Genomic DNA, 20,396 nt, shown 5'->3' with positions numbered 1-20,396 from the left:
GGGCACAATGTGAGCCAGGATTTAGTGAATTAGTGCCTCCTCAATAAAAAAAAATTATATATATATTATTATTATATATATATTAGGTGCATGACACCCCTGATTCCAACATTAAGTTGTCACCACAATGGGTAATTTGGATCTTTTTGTCAATGGTACACTGTATCAGTCTCCTAGTAATGTTTTCCACCTCTACCTAGATGCTTTGTAGCCTTTTTGGTCTGAATGATCACATTTTGAGATGATGTCAGTTGTCAGTTGGGTCATTCACACCACACACCATCCCCCTTACCTTTGAGACTTCCTCTGACACTTCTCTGCTGCCGTCATGTCTTTTGGCACCGCTGACTGAGAGGAAAGAGAGACTGAGATCTTGGCAGTGTTGCCAGGAAGACTACAAATGCCCCTTCCACAGCAGTGGGAGTTCAGTGGTTCACACCCACGGGGCATGCACTTCCAGATGGCCCAGTTGGCAGGCCGGAGTGATCTGTCACCGAGGGGGCTAAATCGCTGCCAGGCCCTTCTTCGGACACGCTATTCTGCGGTGTTCAACAAAGCGATCAGCAGGAAATGTCCTCATTGGACGATTTGTGCATGAAATGAAAATGTACAAAAGTTCGAGAGGTTTTGTCTAATTCTTTTTTTAGGGATGCACCAAAATTAACATTTTGGGCTGAAACCGAAAGTTCTGGATACTCTTGGCCGAAAACCGAAATAATAAATAATCAATTAATGAATCAAACTTGTTTTAACACTCAAATAGCTAAAACTGAGTTGTACAAACATTTAAATTGCGCATAAGGCTTTTTTTTTTTTTTTATCAACTTAAGTTACAGAATTGTTTCGAATCCAGTTTGTTGGTGAAATATTAACATTTAAATGAAAATAAACTGTAATACTTGTTTTCATTTATTCAAGCATATGCTACATTAAATAATGAAGACATCACTAAAAAGGTAAAGGTAAAAATCTAATGAATATGTAATACAATGCATATATTTAGCAAAATGTTCTTCTCTAGAGTTATTTTTTTTTCTGGCTAACTAATGAGTTTAAAGACATTGAAAAGCTTTCTTGGGGTAAATGTAACGTTAAGTGACTTTGTACAGCCGACAAGCTGTTTTATTGATGTCTTTCCCCGGTTGAAGAGACAGGATTCATTTCTGTGAATGTACCTTTCAACACTTGAACTGAGGCGGTTACAGTGATCTGTCCCGCCGTATTAAAGAGTGCCAAAACTACATTTCTTTTTTCTTTTCTTTTTTTTTACTTTTTTATTGTTTTATATGGATTTTAGTAGAACACAAAAGAACAGAACAAACAGGTCACTAGGGGTATAACATACAATTATGTTGTTCATAAACTGTTAATGTCAAATCAGGGGTTACTCTCCCAATAGTCTCAAAGGAGTGAGAGGAGAGAGAAAGAACTTTTCACCTTCTTTTTCTCCCCCCCTCCTTTCCTTCCTTTATTATAATATCAGGAGAATAATTGTAATTGTCCTTTCAAGTCAATAAAAGGTTCAAGGTCCCATCATACAACATACAAATCCAGAATGTTTTCATTGGATAAGTATTTTACATACTGAAGAAAAAGAAAAAAAAAGAGGTTCTCAATATAGTATTACCAATAAAATGTAAATGAGAAAAGAATAAATAAAATAAAAATAATAATAATTTGCATTACACTCACAATATCTCCTTATGCTCAATCCCTACTCCTATACATTAGCCATTTTGACCAGTACTCGTAATATTTATCCATATTTAATCGTAAAGAGAAGGTCAGCTTTTCCATATCATAAATGACTTACAATCACTATCCAAAACTACATTTCTTGTTTGAATTTCGTAATAAAATCGAAAGAATTTTAAAGTTGAGACTTTGCTTCATATTAAAAGTAACAGAACGTATTTTTTAGCGATTATTGGATGGTAGACTAGACGCGCTACAAATGTTTAGTAAAGTTTTTTGTTATCACGCTGCGCATCAATAGAAAACAGCACAGACTAAAAGATTTAAGAAACCATATCATTACCGATTAAAATCGAGAAATTAATATTGTCATTCCAGAGCTATAGTGTCTACACAGCTGACACGTTTAACTGTTGTATGCAAGAAACAGACACTGAACACAGTCAAAACGTGGCATCAGAGAATTTTATTTTATTTTAAAGAATCGAAACAGTCCTTTTATTTTATTTATTTTATTTCAACCCACTAGTTATAGCGGTATTATTATTATTAGTTTGAGTTCCTGTCCCTTTCCTGCAAATGGCTGTGAATGGAAGAATGGAAAAACCATCTTAGTGTGGTACACATCTGCAATTTATAACAAAGGGCAATCAATCCACAGCAGAGCTGCATCTCCTTAACATCAGTTTGTAAACAGGCACGGCTTTGCAGAGTGCGATGGCATTAATTGGAGCACGGGACGGCTCTCTACGGGCAGATTCTGCCTAACAGCCTTGCCCCACCGTAATTAGGGGATGTTAATTAGCATGGAAAATGCATCTTTCTCAGGCCCTCTACCTGCTTTTCTTGGCCCTGTAATACCGTCAGCTTAACCTCGTACCCTCTTCCATGACAGATATTAACTATGCAGAAGCGTGACGTACAATATAATTTAAATTTTTTCATCCCGAGTACTGGAGAGATGCATTTTAGATCTAATAAGCAACTTTGAAATGTGCTGCCACAAACTGGTGCTTGTCACTCCTGCAGCGGTCCGGATCAAAGTGAGTTATGAACGTGAATTGTCCCTCAGGGTTTCTGCCTGAGTTACAGATGTAGAGTGTGTATGGAAATGAACATGCGTATAGGCACTTGCACAGAAATGCTTTTAACTGGCTTCAGTAGAATATATAGTTGTTGTTTTGTTTTTGTGAAGCCTGTGAACCGATGGTAGTGAACTGTAGGTTCCAGAAAGGTCTCCTGTCATACTTATTCCTACTTCTGCATCGCTGCGTCTTTGTTTACCTCTCTTCTACTTGTTATTTTATAAATATATATATATATAAAATAGAGAGCCGTCCCGTGCTCCAACTAATGCCATCGCACTCTGCAAAGCCGTGCCTGTTTACAAACTGATGTTAAGGAGATGCAGCTCTGCTGTGGATTGATTGCCCTTTGTTATAAATTGCAGATGTGTACCACACTAAGATGGTTTTTCCATTCTTCCATTCACAGCCATTTGCAGGAAAGGGACAGGAACTCAATATATATATATATAGGGTGGAGTCAGCTAAAATGGGCCACGTTTTGGTAAATTACTTATAATACCATCAAATAAGCTATATATGAGATCTTATATTTGTATAAATTAGCATGGGTCTCTTAAATATATAAATCTTTTTTTAAATGTAAAAAAGTATAATTGTTTTAAAATTATGAGAGTTAGAGTATCAGCCGCCTACTTCTTGAGCCACGGCACAACATTCAGGTAAAATGGGCCAATATAAAAAGAGAGCAACAAAAGTAATTTCTGATGAAATGATTTAATTTTTAACAGTAAATTGACACTATTGTCTTTAGTGTGCCATAGCAACACCATAAATGTATTTCATAGAAAGTTGAACAAAAAATGCAATTTAAAAATGAACCGATCATGTTGTATAGGTGTGTGTTTCTGTGCATTAGTGTCTTTTGTGTGCATGTATGTGTGTATGCTTGCTTGTCAAATATTTGTCAAACATTGTTAAAGATTAGAACATATCAAGTTCTGTGTAACTTCTGTGTAAAAATGTGTGTGTATGCAGCCCATTTTAGCTGAAAATTGTGGCCCATTTTAGCTTAACATGCCATTTCTACCTAAAATGACCTTTTTTGAGGAAGTCGAAGTTTCTTTTTTTAAATTAAACTTTTTCATTTGAAAGAGCATGTCAAAACATTGCTCATAAACCTTTGCTTTGTTGGTATGCTTACTTATAATTGCTTTAGTACCCTTATTACTGATGAATGAAATTTACTGTCAGGCTCACTTTCCTTACAATTTCACCGACAAGCTTCATGTAACACTATGCCCTACCCGCCTTAAAAAACTCAGACCAATCAAAACTATTGTTACATGTCAACAAGTGTTGAAGCAACAATGCAAGATCAGTTATTGTGATTGGCTGTAAAAATTTTAAGATATGTGACGCTACAACCTTATTTAGCCCATTTTAACTGACTTCACCCTATATATATAAATTGATACTTTTATTCAGCAGAATGTATAAATTGATCAAAAATGACAGTAAAGACATTTATGATGTTACAAAAGATTTCTGTTTCAAATAAATGCTGTTCTTTGGAACTTTCTATTCATTAAAAAGAATAGAAAAAATGATCACGGTTTCCACAAAAATATTAAGCAGCACATCTGTTTTCAACATTGATAATCTAAAATGTTCAATGAGCACCAAATCAGCATAACATTTCACAATATTAGTGTATTTTTATTTTTTGAGAATGTGCGAGTTAAAATTTTATATGGTCACATTTGTGCGAGTGCATGGTCATGTACTAGGCTACTCAGTTAAATTCACGCATGCACAACAGAACGCCTTTGTATCAGCAGCTGCTGCAGTCCGTAACTTATGTTCAAAATGAACGAGTACATCATGAATCCATTTTCCAAACCGTGTTTTTGACTTATCCTGAATCACTACGGTACGCCTATAATAAGTGTTTATATTCTGACTATTTAATCCCGGCGTGACTCGCCATAGACATTAACGGAGAGAAGTAGCTCGGGCTACAATGTTCCTCCGCAAAACACTTGCATTTTATTTATTAACGAACGTACACGTCGCGCGCGTTGCACACTGATGGTGAAACGCGCCAATTAGGAATTCAGGAATTAAGTCATATAAAAATGAAAAGGTCAATTTCTGAATACTTTTAAAAACAAAGTGTGGAGGTCAAGGATGCTGGTGGAAAGGACGAGCCAGCACACAGACACAACTGATGACGAGAGCACAGGTGCGGACAGGGAGGAACCGAGTGAGCAAAGGAAAAACTATAAGAGCAACTATAAGATAACTATTAGCTCTCAACTATAAGAGCTGGCCCCTCTGAATTCAATTGCAATGTGTTACTAAAGTTGACATTTATTCGCAACCAAGGAGACAATGGGTTGAACAGCTGTGAAGACAGTAAAATTATTATCAAACATTAAAGAACATAAATGTTTTTTTGAGAGTTTTTTGATTTGATAGTTAAAAGATTAAAACATTTTGCTAACATGAGGTCTTGTGTCACTGTCAGTCTTTTTACATCAGTGCAAAACTAGGGTATGCAGATTAAGACCACTATTCAACAGCATGCCTGTAGCAAAAAAAAAAGATACGACCAAATCATATGCTGGTGCGACCAACTGAGAAAGTTGGTAGCACCAGTGCAACCAGTGGAAAAGTTAGTCTGGAGCCCTGTAAGCATAAACGAATATATTTTTTTAAGTCTTACCGCCCACAAAGTTTTGAACAATGTTCATGGGAGTCGTATTTAAACCTCATTTAAGTTTAAGTCGTGCGTATGCGCACCGCAGCTCAATGTGTCAGAAATGCATGCGCTAGCTGCTACACCATGTGACTTTCTCTGGCGACTTCCCTTCTTGTTCCCTTGCTTTCTCTTTCCACCTTGACTAAATCATTCTGCTTAGTTGTGTCTGGCTTTGGTCACCTTAAAGGTTCACAATGGAGCGGAGTCAAACAATTTTTTGTTAATTGAATTTTAAAGTGACCTTGTTCTGCTATTGATCTACATTAAAAATGTTTTTCGCTGCCACGACAGTCAAAAACCATGGGGGCGGATGGGCGTGCGAGTATTGACGGTATTCCGGAACGACCTCTGAGTGAGGGATTGTGCTGATGAGGACAGACCCGGCGTGAGGTGGAGAGGTCAGAGCTGGTCACACTCAGAGAGGTGGAAGAGGGTATTGGAAAACACCCCTCTTTGCACTCAGGGGCGTTGTGGTGTGTCAGCTTGTTTCTCGTGTTGCTGGATGGTACAGTAAGCTTTTGAAAGCTAATGAGGTGAACACTCTCAGAGACCTCAACAGTGGCATTCAGATTCCTAGATTGTCAAAATAGTGCAATTTGTGCACCTCAAAATCTGTTGATCTGACATTTTTCCCTATATAAACAGCTCCCCCAGTGCTATTTGGAGTGCAGTGCCAACCCTGTTAGCTATCAGATGAGATGCCACCTTTACACCTGCCATTAACATGCTTTTTCAGGGATCGGATCACAATTGTATCGCATTTCATTACATTAAGTGTTCATGGACTGATTCTGACCACATTTGTCTAAGTCAAATGATCATTATCCATCACTTTGACGAGGTTGAACATTTTCCATCAAGTCAAGTCACCTTTGTTTATATAGCGCTTTTTACAATACAGATTGTTTTTAAAGCAGCTTTACAGTGATAACAGGAAAATGTTGCAACAAAGTTTGTTTCTAGAAGAAACGAAGATGTAAAAAAATGTCTTTGATGTCCCCAGAGTGTGTATGTTAAGTTTTAGCTCAAAATACCCAACAGATATTTGTATATAGCATGTTAAAGTTGTCACTTTTTGAGAAAAAACGCACCGTTTTGTGTCTGTTCCTTTATATGCAAATGAGCTGCTGCACGGCACAGAGGGCGGAGCTTCAACAGCTTGTCATTTTACCTCACACAGATATGCACTGAAAATTTCAAAAACGTTTAGCCTTTTATGTTCAAACCGGGGTCCGATGATGTCAACGGAGTCAATGATGTAGAGACTCAAGAAGTGATGACATGTAGAAGCAACAGGACATTTCTGAGTGGTTAGTTGATGAATTTATGTAGCTGATGTGTAGTTATCTTCTAGTCATTGATTAGCATATTCTGTCTTGATAATCTATAAATCGTGTTCAGGGGGCGGGGTTTATGTAAATTCTAGGGTTGTTGATGTCACTAACCCGGGAGGAGTGTCGTGTAGTCCCTACCAGCCGTTTGTTGTAGTCCTTAAAAAGCAATTTCTTTAAAAGCAAATATCTCCCTTTGCTTTGAACTTTGAGCGTTGTAACTTTGCAGATGTTGTTTATGCTCAAACAGCAACATTACACAATAACTAAAGTTTGAAAAGTGAAATCATAATCAACGACCCCTTTAAGTAAGTTCAGTGATGGTTCATTTTTGTTGTAAAAAAAAGTTAGTAATTTAGTTCATTTTTATATATAGCCGCTCTGGAGAAAACCGTTATGTCATTGTCCAGCTCAGTTCAGTTCTCATATATGGTCTCAGTGCAGACAAATCAATAATATTGTTGAATATTAAATGTCCCCAACTAAGCAAGCCAAAAGCCAAAGGTGACATCATGCTCTATTTGTGTTGCAGGTTCTTTTCTCTTTTCTTTTCTTTTTTTATATTCAGCCCTTGCAATGTGAAAAAGACAACAGGCGGTTTGCCGCCCTCATTGCTTTTAATGAACAATATCCCATGAGTTTTTCCACTGAACTCCACTTGGAATCTCTCATTTCTCTCCCCAAATCCTCCCCACATCTCTCTGGTCTATTTTTGCACACTTTAAGCCTTTTTTCTCCTTGTTTTTTCACTTCCAATCCCTTCTAATGTGTTTCTAAAGTAGGGACATGCAATATGCAAGATATGAAATATACATGTACTGTAAAATAAAATCAAAATTTAGTAATAAAAATGACCATACTAATATTTCCATCTTAATTTCCATTCATTTCCATCAAGCTTTCTGTCAAAATGAAAAATGCTTTGTGTCTCTTTTTTTTTTATTATTCTGTAAATGGCAGAAACATTCCTGTTAGCACTTAGTAGCATTTCCCATTATGCACAAGAATGTGTGGTCGGATGCAATTGAACTAAAGAATATTCTGATACTGTTCGGATAAAAAAACACATGCTAATGGCAGATGTAAAAGGAGTCTTATTTTCCCCAATGCTGATGAAGTGCATGCAGACATGTTTTAGAAATGAGTTGAAAAGCAAACAGCAGAAAGCTTCGACTGAACATGAAACTTATTTTAGTCTCGAGCAACTTGAATGAGGATCCATTTTTCTCAAAGGAGAGGTCATGGAGAGCAGGACGCTTGGCCACGTTCTCGCCTGGCTTCTTTCCTTCCTTGTTCGCAGCTGATTTGAGATCTCACATGTTGCTTAGAAACTGTTTCTTTTTTGTCCAATCTCTTAGTTTTTGCCACTTTTCCCCTCCCTATCCGCGGCCCACTCTCACTCCAAATAAAAAAGTACCATCTGCCGCCATTGCGATCCAGTCGTTTGGGGATGCACTTAAGATCAGCTAATGAACCTTTTCAGGACGCCCTGACGCTTACCACACTCGAAGTCAACTTCTTTTCTTCCTAGTATTCATGTTCCTTTGGCCCCAGGCCAGCAACTTACTTTCCAACTAGCTTGTAGCTGAAAAGAATGCCCAGAATAGCTATTGACGCTACTAACTGGCTTCACACACTAGGGTTACTGCGGGTGTTTTTTGTTTCTTTATTTCTTGAGAAATTGCTTGAGTCGCATTTGCCAGCTACTATTTACAAATTCTCTTGTGCTGAAAAGTTCAGGTTTGATGAGAGCAAGTTATGCTTTTTGAGGTTGTTTTTCTTTTAGCATGTTTTGCATCAGCCATTTAGACATCAGTTGCGTGTTTTAAAGAAGATGGGAGATATTAACGTCCGTGTAGAGGGATCAACTGTGCTTCTCTGTGCAAAACTATTTTGTTTTATCATAAACTACAATGCTTAGTTTGACGCATGAACAAAAACTCAAGTGATTTAACAGGTACAAAAATCCAGCATGGATACGAGTACTTTATAATTGAGAGATCTAGAGACATGTACATTTTGAAAAGATGTTACTTGGATATATCATTACTTTTCCATAAGGTTTCAAAAAATATATATTTATCTTACACGAACTGATTCACAGGACGCTTACAGAATTATGCATCAAGTAATAAGCATTGAATGTGTGGCGTATTGTGTCCACAGCTTCTTTTGGAAACATTTTGTGGTAAGAAATAAAAAGACAAAGAGGAAAAGTTACTCAGCATGTGGGGAAAAAAATATGTGTGTGAAGTTTCTGTGAAGTTGTGTGCCTCCCCCGGCTAGTGATCAGTGGTCGTTTCATTGCTTCAACACTCAGCAGGACTCTCATGAAAAGAGAAGAAAGACCAGAAGGAAAATTCACTCTATGATAATCTAAATATCTAAAACTTTTCCCTACACTTTATTTTATTTTGTTTTATTTATTTTAGAATTATTTATATTTATTAATTGATATATACTGTAACTCCTTTTGGGCCATTATATTATCATAGTTTATCTTATCTTATTTTATTTTATATGATTAAATTTGTTTTTAATTTACTTAATTTTTTTCTTTTAGAGAAGGCTAATTTATATTTATTCAGTTGTATTTCACTCATGTTGTTGGAGTGAAATCATCATGTTCTTGCATTTTATTATTTTATTTTATATTTTTATATTTATTTATAATTAGCTAAAACTTATTGTAGAACTTATATTATTTAAAAATATATATATTTTAATCTCTAAAACAATTATAAAATGTTTCGCAATTTGTTATTTTCTTCTTTTTTTTCTTTTTCTTTTTTTGATGTTTTGTTTCCAGAGAGTTGTGTTATACTCAATATAGGATATGTGCTTTTTTTTTTTTTTTTCACATACTAGCATTCTTTACTAAGTGCATGTTTATAAGGAATTCATTTTCAGTGATCAAAAATAACTTAAATGCTTTCGTCTTTGGGCATCCACCCTCTAAGTTGCCTCTCTGCCTAGAAAAATAATATTTCAATTTACATTTGGGAGAACTATGACTTTAAAGGCTGTCAGGGGTAATGGATTCAGGCTGTGAGTGCTGGTGTCGGCTGCCAGCGCCAAGCGGCTCCGGGCACAGGCCAGGCGTTCAGCTACTCTGACAGACATGAATTTAATAAGCAAACCTTAAAGCGGGAAAAACATGTGTTGCGAGGGCTCGCGGAGTACGAACGGGTCTGAATGAGTATTTCTGCTGGATCTTGACATGATTGATCAGACTTTCTTTTTTCCCCACTGTCTTGTGTATGTGTGTGAACTTGCCAGTGTGCCATTCTCTAGATATCTGTATACTTGTCTGCTTGATGTTGAGTGATTGAAGGAGCCTCGTGTGGTGGGGTATTTAAGGGATATTTTCCTAAAAATGTATTAGTTTTTTTCTCAATTGCGATTTACCCGTGTTGATTAAAGAAAGTTACAATATGTACAAAAAATTCACCGCTAGGGGTCGCTAACCTCTTACTATAACAAAGGCGTAGGTTGATGACGCAGTGATAAGCGGAATGATGGGAATTGCTGTCATGCTGATGGATCTAATATTGTTTTTTTGGATGAGTGAAAACATACATGTTTTTTAACATGACTGTGGTATGAAGCAGGTCGCGATTGCTAATGAGAGACAGATATCAGCGCCACACGTGAGTCCCGCGGATATAAAGGAATAGGACATTTAATTCTACCGAACTACCAACAAGTGCTGAATTACTACTCACACAGGTCAGTTTATTTGACGAATTAAACTTGAGGTAACGCAGCGCTGTTTCATTTGGTCTAACGTTACACTATCATACTAAACAGCATTTGAGTGTGTTATAATGTTATTCTATGTGTTAGTCTGTTTGCTATATGAGACTAGCAGTAAGCTAGATCACCATTAGAATAACATACTGATCATATTCTAACATTTCATCATGTTGAGCTATATAACATTAATTTGTTTTATGTACATTTGCTCACCTGTCTGATAAAGTACATGCAAGAGCGGCGTCCCTGTCAAGATGTGACTCGTGAAGCTCTGTCAAGTCCAAGTTAGTCGCGGACGTGGAGCTCTCGGCATCTCGAAAACGCCACGCTGATATTGATCCTCGTTTTAGTTCTCCTTTTGTCCCTAAGTCTGCTTGCCATGGTCCATAATGTTTGAACGAAACAACAACAGCGTGCATTTAGACGTTACGCACTACGCAGCTGTCCACGCCTGTCGCCATGGTTACTATGGCAGTACAAGTGGAAACCAGGGATAACGCGGATATTAAGTCATTGACAGGCAACAAGTGAACAGGGACGGGCACTTTTTAAAATTGTGAATTTCTCTGAATTTACAAATTCTTGGAAACATTTAGTATAATGGAAGTACACAATTGAAAGAAATATATAACACTGTGCAAGTGGTTTTTGGATATTTTGATACAAAATTCTTACATATTGTACCTTTAACAGGCAAAATACCGGAAGTGGCGCAGAGAAACCGCATTATTAGACCATTTAATAAGGCTGCATGATATATTTAAAACAATTTAAAATCATGATATAGCATAATGCTATTGTAAAATCACAAAGTCTGCTATTCGTGTTTCATAGTGAAGTGTTGCAGTGTTATCATTTACATGCGTGGAGCACGTCTCAGCATCTCGGTTAATAAACTCCATCTCATATGCTGTGAGTTTGGGTTGCTTATAACTTTCATCTGGGAACGCAACTTGCTCCATTTCACCAGATTTGTAATATAAATCACTTATAAACCTACGCCTGTCACACGGGGCTGGGGTAAAGCTACGCGGTATGCGTGTGTAAAGGTAGAAGATGATGAAGATGAAGGTAAACGGGTAATATTTAATAAATCCAACAGGTAATCCAAAACGAACAGAGCAACATACAACACATCCAAAACTGATGACACCAGACACTGAACTGAAACCGAACATATATACAGGTGATAATGATGATAATGAGTGAACAGTAATGATGATAATTAGTGTCTGTCAGTGTGACACAGGAAAATACATCAATATGTTTATCGCAATTTCAAAATAAAAGTTTCTACCCTCGCTCTGAGTTTGCATGTTTTGATGTCCACATGTTCTTGTTCAAGAAATTACAGTGGCTGTAGCATTTTTATCGTAAAGAAGTGGCCAAATATTAAAGAATAAGTGGACATTTGAATTAAATGTTGTTTGGCGAAGATTAAACACGGATTTGATCTGCTGTAAAGTGTAGCAACATCAATCACCATATCCTTTTACTGGATTATTCGTCAAAATAATCAACCTATTAGGCCTACTCGATTACCAAAATAATCGTTAATATCATCCCTCATCTCAAGACACTTTTTGCCCCATATGCTCTGGAGTGTACAACTACTTTAAAGTATCTTGCTTAAAAACAATAACCGAATCATTATGTGGTATAAGAACATGAAAATCACTAAATACCATAGTATATTTCATAGTACCATGGCATTACATTCTGACTGTATGATGCTGTGATGTTGCGAAGTACTGTGTGTTGTAAGCAGTGTGGTTGTTGTTAGCTAAAAATATAAAAAATAGTTTGGTTAATTGAAAAAAAGCTGACATAAAATTATATAAAATATTAATATTAGAATCAGTAGCACAAAAAAAATCTAAAACTGAAATAAAAAATCAAAGCTAAACAGAACTAACTAAAACTAACTAATAAAAAAGACAAAAGCACATAACAAAATTTGTATTTTTTCATTAAAATTACTAAAATTGAAATGAAAACTGAAAATATCAAAATGAAAGCCAATTCAGAATGATAAATACTATAATAGTATGTGAATAATACAAAAAAAATTGGTTGAAACTTACTTAGAATGCTTTTTATCTATCAATTTGCAGGCCACATTTACATACAGTAATAAAGTCTGAGAAAGTATATCTCCATTTCTCCGAATGAGAATCTTTTGTGTAAAAGTTTTCCAATTACCAGGTGTGGGATTCTGTGGCAGTGACATCTCCTTCAGCGGATATGGTTTGTTTTTGCAATCGGCTCTTTCACCCAAACAACAAGTAATTTCCTATTCATATTTGTATTCATGTATGCATAGAACCTTACTAGACTCTGTCGCTGGACTTCAGTGACATTTTTTGCTTTTCTTCATTGACTGCAAGGCAATCCATCCATTGTAATGCTTGTGAAGTCTCATTTTAATTAATTTTTTTCTGTCTTTGTTACAGGGCTTTAAAGTCATATAGGCATATAGTTCATAATAACATCGTAATATACATTATATAGATAATTCACCCGCTATATTGCTAAATGTACCCTTGCTTCGCAGCATAGTTAATGATAATTATGCTAAAGCACGCCCGTGCATTGATGTGATTGGTTACAAGGTAGTTTGTGATGTAAGAAACACCGGCGATTGTTTGGTTTGGTTTTAAGGAGAAAGTACTCAGCAATGGTGTTGACTGATGAATTTGCACACGGTTTGTCTTAAAGCATATTAAAAACACCACATATAGACATATAAACAACATTAAAAACTTTATTTTCACCACAGAGGGCCTTTAAGATGGTAAATTCAGCTCTGCCAAACTAATATCCCTCTTTATAATTGCAGTCCCTTCCATATTGCATTATTGGTTTGGCATTTATAAAAGCGGAGCACTGAGGAACCTGAAAACTCTTCTATGAATCTAAAATAAGCTGATATTTCATTTCTTCTGATTCCGAGTTCCTTTTTATGTCAAACTTTGTCACTCGGGTGTTATTTTAGCTGAACTTTATCACGCTGGTCGCCATTGTCCCTCTGTTTTTTAGACCACCTGAGCATGTTCCCCTTCACAGCCAGTGGTTGGGTCAAATCTACCGGCTTGTAAAAACCTCAGAGGGGCCATAAAAAGAACCGTCACCACCCTGCCAGCATTCAGACCTGGCCCAGCCTTACCCAGCATCCCTTACTGTGCCTGACACATAAATTATTCAGCAAGTGCGGCTCAGCCGAAACATATTGCTGTTTTGTTCTCGGGACAGTGTTGATGTTTGAACAGCTTTGGCAAATACACAGAGGGCTTGATTTGGAGATCCTCACCCCTCTTCCTGTCCATGCTGTACTGTATCTGTCTTTCTCTCTGTGGTGTGCCTAGCATGAAAGCTAAGTGAATGTGAGGATTTAAGAATGCTATACTGGGATTTCCTCCTTTGCCTTAGATTAAACCCATTTTAAGCCTGAAGACTCAAGAGAAACCCCTCCTGACAGCAGATGGTTTTAGGCTGGTGTGTGAACTTTTTTTGGCATGGAGGAAAAACTAATCCTCTGACGAGAAGAGTTTTGTGCTTGTATGTTTTAGAAATTGAGAAAAATTGGCCATTTGCAATATTGGATTGGCCAATTGGATATTTTGGTTGAATAAATGATTAACTACAGACACCTTTATGTCCCAAGGGTTCATTTGTATTACAATACATTATTTTTGTTTAATGAAGTTCATGTTAACTTTTTATCTTTTTAAGATTGCAACGTATGTGTGTATAGATATTTTTTCTTTTGTAAAATATGTAAATCCATCATAAAAAATGTTCATTTTTAAAGTTTTTTTTATCATTTAAATTAAGTATGAAATAATCATAAACCATTTCAATATTTATTGTGATCCTTTTTGTTTTTTACCCAAATTATGACTGGCCCTCACTTGTGGCGTCATTTCCATCACAACTAAAGATTTTACCACTAATACAGTTTTATCAAAAGTAAGTGGTTTCCATGCGGTGTCAGTAAAGAGCATTATTGATATTGATATTGAATTAGAAATGTGTATACGTGTTATGTAAAGAAATATGTGACAAAAATATCAATGTAAACATCGGTAACACTTTACAATAAGGTCTCATTTGTTAAGATTAGTCAATGTATTAACTAACATGAACTAACAATGATCAATACATTTGTTACAATATTTATTAATCTTTGTTAGTGTTAGTTAATAAAAATCCAGCTGTTAATTTATGGATCATGTGAGTTCACAGTGCATTAACTAATGTTAACAAATACAACTTTTGATTTTAATAATGTATTGTAAATTAGTTAACGAATGTCAACTAATTAAACCATTTTTTAAAGTGTTAACTAATTATCACTTGTGAAAAGAATTATTTTATTGTTTGTCATTTCCAGACAAGCTATAATTTTCTCAATTGATGCAAAAACAATTTACTTTACATAAAGAGCTAGCTATGATATTGTCCTTAGCCAAAGATAGGAGTTGGACATTTTATTTTTATTTCAATGTTATCAGACATAAAACAAAGAAATGCACAATTTGAGATGTGGTGGAAATGACCAGGAAAAAAAATGGTTTTAGAAGAAAATCACAAAAATGGCGTTTATTTTTGTGAAAGCAAGAGAGCAAAAAGTGCCTGTGGTTGAAGAAACGCCCCCAAATTTCATCCACCCAACCTATCTTCTGTGCTAAAGAAACTAGAATGATCTCTTCTCTTTTTTCTCTTTCCAGGTCACACTGGGGAAGGTTTTGAAAGCCATCGTGGTTATGAGGAGCCTTTTTATTGACCGCACTATTGTCAGAGGTTTTCATGAGAACATATACTCTGAGGATGGAAAGGTAAAACATTTCATTTTAATTCCATGTTTAAATCTAGTTTAAAACTCATCTTTGTCCATTTTATTCCAGTTGAACCTTCAAATTTAGCTTGAGTACTTCTGGCTTAGGTAAGGATGTGAAATCCCTGGATTTTTAGCTATTGATAAAAGTCTCTGCACAGCCGTTTAATAATTCACATGATGTGTTCGGCTCTCTCTTGAACATGAAAAGCATGTACGTATGCGTTACCCTCTATTCTCACGTCCCTCGTGTCAGGTTGAGCAGCGTCCCCTCATTCATTCTGAAGCGTTCTGTACGTCTCTGTGAAAGCCGCAACGTTTGAACACTGTTTGGTGACACTAATATGAGGTGGCCATCAAAGCTGCAGAGATGCTTGATCACAGTTAATTATGGCAGCGAATGTGAATCTTCTGAACTGCTTGCCAGGCCGGTTCTTTGTGCTGCGCGCCTCTGGGCCTCTGCGTCCAAACGTGTGTGGTGAGCAATTGCATATTAACCTCTGCTGTTTCGCCAGAAAACTCGGACTGACAGTCGCAGCAACGCTCGCACCAGGATATCAGTCGTGAGGCCTAAACCGCTCTCATTATGCCAGTAAAAACTCATTATTTAATTGCTGAATGTAGATGAGAGAGATGCACTTGCACACTGCTTATGCAATTTTATTTCAAATAGAAGAGTAGTATGCCAAATAAATGTTTTATTCTGTGTATTTTGGTAATAGAAATGACTATAACAATTGTACATAAAAAATTATAATTATAAATTTTAAAAACTCAATTTTAATTTACTATTGTTTGATTAAGTTTTTGTCAGTCTGATTAAATAAGTCAAGATTATAGCTGATATCAATTCCTGTTGCTTTGTCAAGCGTAAATTTAAGTTGTAAATTGAGTGCATTGCATTGTGGGATACAATATTATATGCTTTGTGTTCTGTTGTATGTGCTATTCTGATATATATATAGTCGTGAATGCAGCATTGAGAGTATGGTTAAGATTTTTAATGTCAATTCAAGGAAAGATATCTAAGCAATATTAGGATCAATAATATTGCTTGATGGCTAGAGATTTATATTCAACCATTTGTCTTTTGTCTGCTAGAAACACTAAAGAGTAAAGAAACAAGACTGAGTTGAAATATCTACTTATCTTTGGGAAGGAAACTCAACCTCTCAAGAACAAGTTAACGAACAGTGATTAAGTCCAGTTCATTATAGATTTAAGATTGTGGAGCTTTAAAATGAAATGAGCTCTTTCTGCTTGTTAAAATGCATTTTGCTTATTTAAACCTTGGGTTGAGCAGAAATCAATCAGACTCTTAGACAAACTGCGAGAAACAAATCCTAAAGAATTCTGCCCAAATATTCTTTTTATTTCATTTTATTTTATTTACAGTTATCTGTATGAAACGCTGCAGACAACTCCAGCCTTTGAATCAACCTCAAAGGTCATTTTGGGACTGTATGAGGCGAAGATTCAGGGTAGAATATCAACAGGCATTTTCTTTAACCCCCCTCTTTGGTCCTTACAATTCAAACAATGCCACATAGCTTACCATAACCATATCCAAGAGGCCCAACAGAGCCCATCTGAACCCCCAAACACAAAAAAGGGGAGAGGAAGGGGTAGGAGAAGGGAAACTATGCTATCAAAGTAGGGCTTCAAAGACGATCTCAGACATCTCTTGGGTAATTTTGCGATCCGGCATTCTTTTTACTTCAAAGGGCAGCAGTGTCTGGAGGTGGGTTTGAGGACAGAGGGGAGATAGAGTCTGATTTCTCTGATAAATGCTGACACCAGGCCTGTTTGATATTAGAATCAGAGAACATTTTGATTTGTTGTCGTCTTTGAAAACTCTTCTGATGACCTTCGCTCAACGGGTTGATTAGTGAAGGTTTTTTTTCACCCCCACACAACAGGCCTGACATCAGACGCAAGGCTATTCGTTACTGACCTTTAAACTGTCAGAGAAAGTGTTTGAGTTTAAGTCCTGCATATATTTCTGTACTCTTTATGTGCACTTAAAGGGTTAGTTCACCCAAAAATCAACATTCACAATCAAATGCTTTCTTAACTGCTGTTTTCTCACCACTGTCATTTTTGTAGTGTTTATTTTGCTATTGAGAGGAATTCACACAGCGCATATTAAAGTATACCGCTGCAAACATATTTCAAATTTCTTTTTACCCCTAAGCAAAGAGCAAAAAAGATTTCTGCCACGAGTATATGAGGGCCTTAAAGGGTTAGTTCACCCAAAAATGAAAATTCTGTCAGTAATTACTCACCCTCATGTTGTTCCAACCCCGTAAGACCTTCGTTCATCTTCGGAACACAAATTAAGATATTTTTGATTAAATCTGAGACCTGTCTCACTCCTCCATAGGCTTCTAAGACACTATAACTTGCTGGCCCAGAAAATGCATTAAAGACATCGTTAATATAGTCCAAGTGACTACAGTGGCTCAATCTTAAGTTTATAAAGCGACGAGAATACTTTTTGTGCGAAAAAAATAAAAAATAAATAACGACTTTATTCCACTATTCATTTCCTTCTCTCTGGGCCTCGAGTTAGTTCACGTAGTGTTTTAGCGCAGCGCGTCTGTGTTATACGTCACACGTAGGCTCACTATTGGCCGACGCTGGTCATGTGTGTGATGCGTGTGACGTACAACACAGAAGCGCTACGCAGTTATCCTACGTGAAAAAACTCGAGGCCCAGAGAGAAGGAAATGAGTAGTGGAATAAAGTCGTTATTTTTGAGTTTTTTTGCACACAAAAAGTATTCTCGTCGCTTTATAAACTTAAGATTGAGCCACTGTAGTCACTTGGACTATATTAACGATCTCTTTAATGCATTTTCTGGGCCAGCAAGTTATAGTGTCTTAGAAGCCTATGGAGGAGTGAGCCAGCTCTCAGATTTAATCAAAAATATCTTAATTTGTGTTCCGAAGATGAACGAAGGTCTTACGGGGTTGGAACAACATGAGGGTGAGTAATTACTGACAGAATTTTCATTTTTGAGTGAACTAACCCTTTAAGAGTTTAAGAAGGGTTGTGATTAAGGGCACACTTGAGGGCAAAATTTGGGTATCGTGCAATTATTTTGAATCCCAGGGAATAAGTATTGTCATTGGTTTCATTGGTTTACTTTTTTTGTCTTTTTTTTTTTTTTTAGCTGGACATCTGGTCAAAATCCAACTATCAAGCATTTCAAAAGGTGAGTAACGCAGCTGACATCTTAAGGCATCACAACAAACACACGAAACTCAGTTTAATCAACAGAGCATGTCTTTCTCATTACCCGTAGCTTGTGTTGGGAAATGTTGGCACGTAATGAAATGATCTTGAATTTGAGCCGCACAATAAATTAATAAATTAATTCAAATCGCATGTCTGTGAAATCCTAATGAGATCTCTCTTCTCAATGATGGTCGAATTTCTTGTCACCTCTCCACTGCCAATCCCTTCCTTTCATCCCTCAGACATCATTTGTCCCCGTGTTTTTTTATTTCATTTCACTCCAAGCCACTTCGCCCTCATTTGACAGCACCCTAAACATCCAGTCGTCTTCTCTCCACCCTCCCCGAATCTCATTAGGCTGGAATTAGAGAGCAGTCAGCCTCTGGGGCAGATGAAACTACGTAGTGTGGGTAATGCTGATGCACCTTTCAAAGAGAGGGAGAGAGGGGGAAAAAACTAGCTTTCCTTTCAAAGGAAAGAGAATGTGTATGACGAGCTGCCTGGAACTTAAAGCGAGAGGTTGCGGGAACCCGCTCGCATTGTAACTGAGCGCCTCGCATCTGCACGGGCTGATCAAAGCGCAGACCTGTTTATTTCTTTATTTCCCCGGATGTGAACGCTAACTCGAACCCAGGCTGCCTCAAACTGGAGGGACGGGCTGCCTCTCATCTTCCCCTCCCAGCTGTCACTGCTGTGTTCCCGTTTTCAGTCCTTGCTTAATTAATCGTTCTTTACTCCTCACATGTCCCCTCTGTCCAATAGTTTTCACACAGATGTTTCTGTGTTTGTAAAAAGCATTACTTATTTTATTTAATTTTCAACAGTAACCATTTGAGGGTTATTTTCCCATGATGCAACAGGTATTAACTGGCCGGTTTCCCATAAGGACTCCGGTCAGCATTGGCAGGTCTGATGAAACGATGACGGGAGATTGAAGTGGTTCGCTTTTTAGTCCCTTTCTATAATTACATTAGTAATGGAAGATGGGATTTTATGGAAAGTAATAAGGTTATGGTGTTCTGCTGCAAAATTGGACTTAAGAGTTAATCTGAGTGTAGGTAGATTGATCTGAAAATGTATTTTAATTAGGATTTCTTTGTGTGCCCATGCATGCAAGGAAAAAAAATATGAATTTTGCTTTAAGAAAGTAAAGTATATTTTTGGACCAAGGTTAATTTTATTATTGTTAATAATTGTATCATAAAAAATGGAAAAATAGAAAAAGTACTGGCAGGACATTTTCCATTAAGTTTTACCCCAAAACAATGCAAAATACCGATAAATTATCTCTGAAAAATATTTCAATATGGATATATTTCAAAACTTTTGTGTTCCCCAAAAAACTTTGCGTTCACTCGCAAAACATTTGCGTTCTCCTGAGAAACTTTGAGTTCACTTGCAAAAACTCAAATGTTTTGTGAGCGAACGCAAAGTTCCCTGTAGGAACACAAACATTTTACGAGCTAAAGCAAAGTTCCTCGGGGAACGCAAAACAGCGCAAAATGCAATAACACTGACATATAATTTTTCCTCCCATCTCATATTTTTCCCATCACCATATCTCTTTAGTGGCTCCGTATAGTTTAGTTTCACATAACCATTTTCTACCACCAATTACAGAGCATAAATATATCTTACTGGCTATATAACTTTTTAAAATGTATGTTATCTGTTTCCTCATTTCATTTTGGTTTTGTAAATGTGGGAGGTCATATGTTAATGCACTCATTGTACACCTTCTGTTATGT

At 36.6% G+C, this 20,396-nt stretch overlaps 2 protein-coding genes and 1 long non-coding RNA gene across 3 annotated transcripts in view; all 3 read left to right on the top strand.

The window, feature by feature from the left end:
- The window catches only part of rapgef1a (Rap guanine nucleotide exchange factor (GEF) 1a), a 112,848-nt gene that overhangs the window by 41,687 nt on the left and 50,765 nt on the right, over positions 1 to 20,396 (top strand). The window lies entirely within an intron of this gene.
- Positions 1 to 20,396, top strand: part of med27 (mediator complex subunit 27) — a 60,463-nt gene that overhangs the window by 37,583 nt on the left and 2,484 nt on the right. Inside the window, exons 5-6 of the mRNA XM_082188171.1 lie at positions 15,302 to 15,409; positions 18,584 to 18,625. Coding sequence (XP_082044297.1) covers positions 15,302 to 15,409; positions 18,584 to 18,625 — 150 coding nt within the window. The remainder of the gene's footprint in view (positions 1 to 15,301; positions 15,410 to 18,583; positions 18,626 to 20,396) is intronic.
- On the top strand, positions 3,250 to 7,132 carry LOC309512188. The gene is made up of 2 exons (XR_014210920.1): positions 3,250 to 4,897; positions 5,136 to 7,132. It is a non-coding gene; the product is annotated as an uncharacterized lncRNA (long non-coding RNA).

Source organism: Leuciscus leuciscus (genome assembly GCF_965113295.1).
Source record: "Leuciscus leuciscus genome assembly, chromosome: 13".
In the NCBI taxonomy this organism is placed as follows: domain Eukaryota; kingdom Metazoa; phylum Chordata; class Actinopteri; order Cypriniformes; family Leuciscidae; genus Leuciscus; species Leuciscus leuciscus.
Note: the sequence above shows the minus strand (reverse complement) of the source record. Positions and strands in the feature narration are given on the sequence as shown.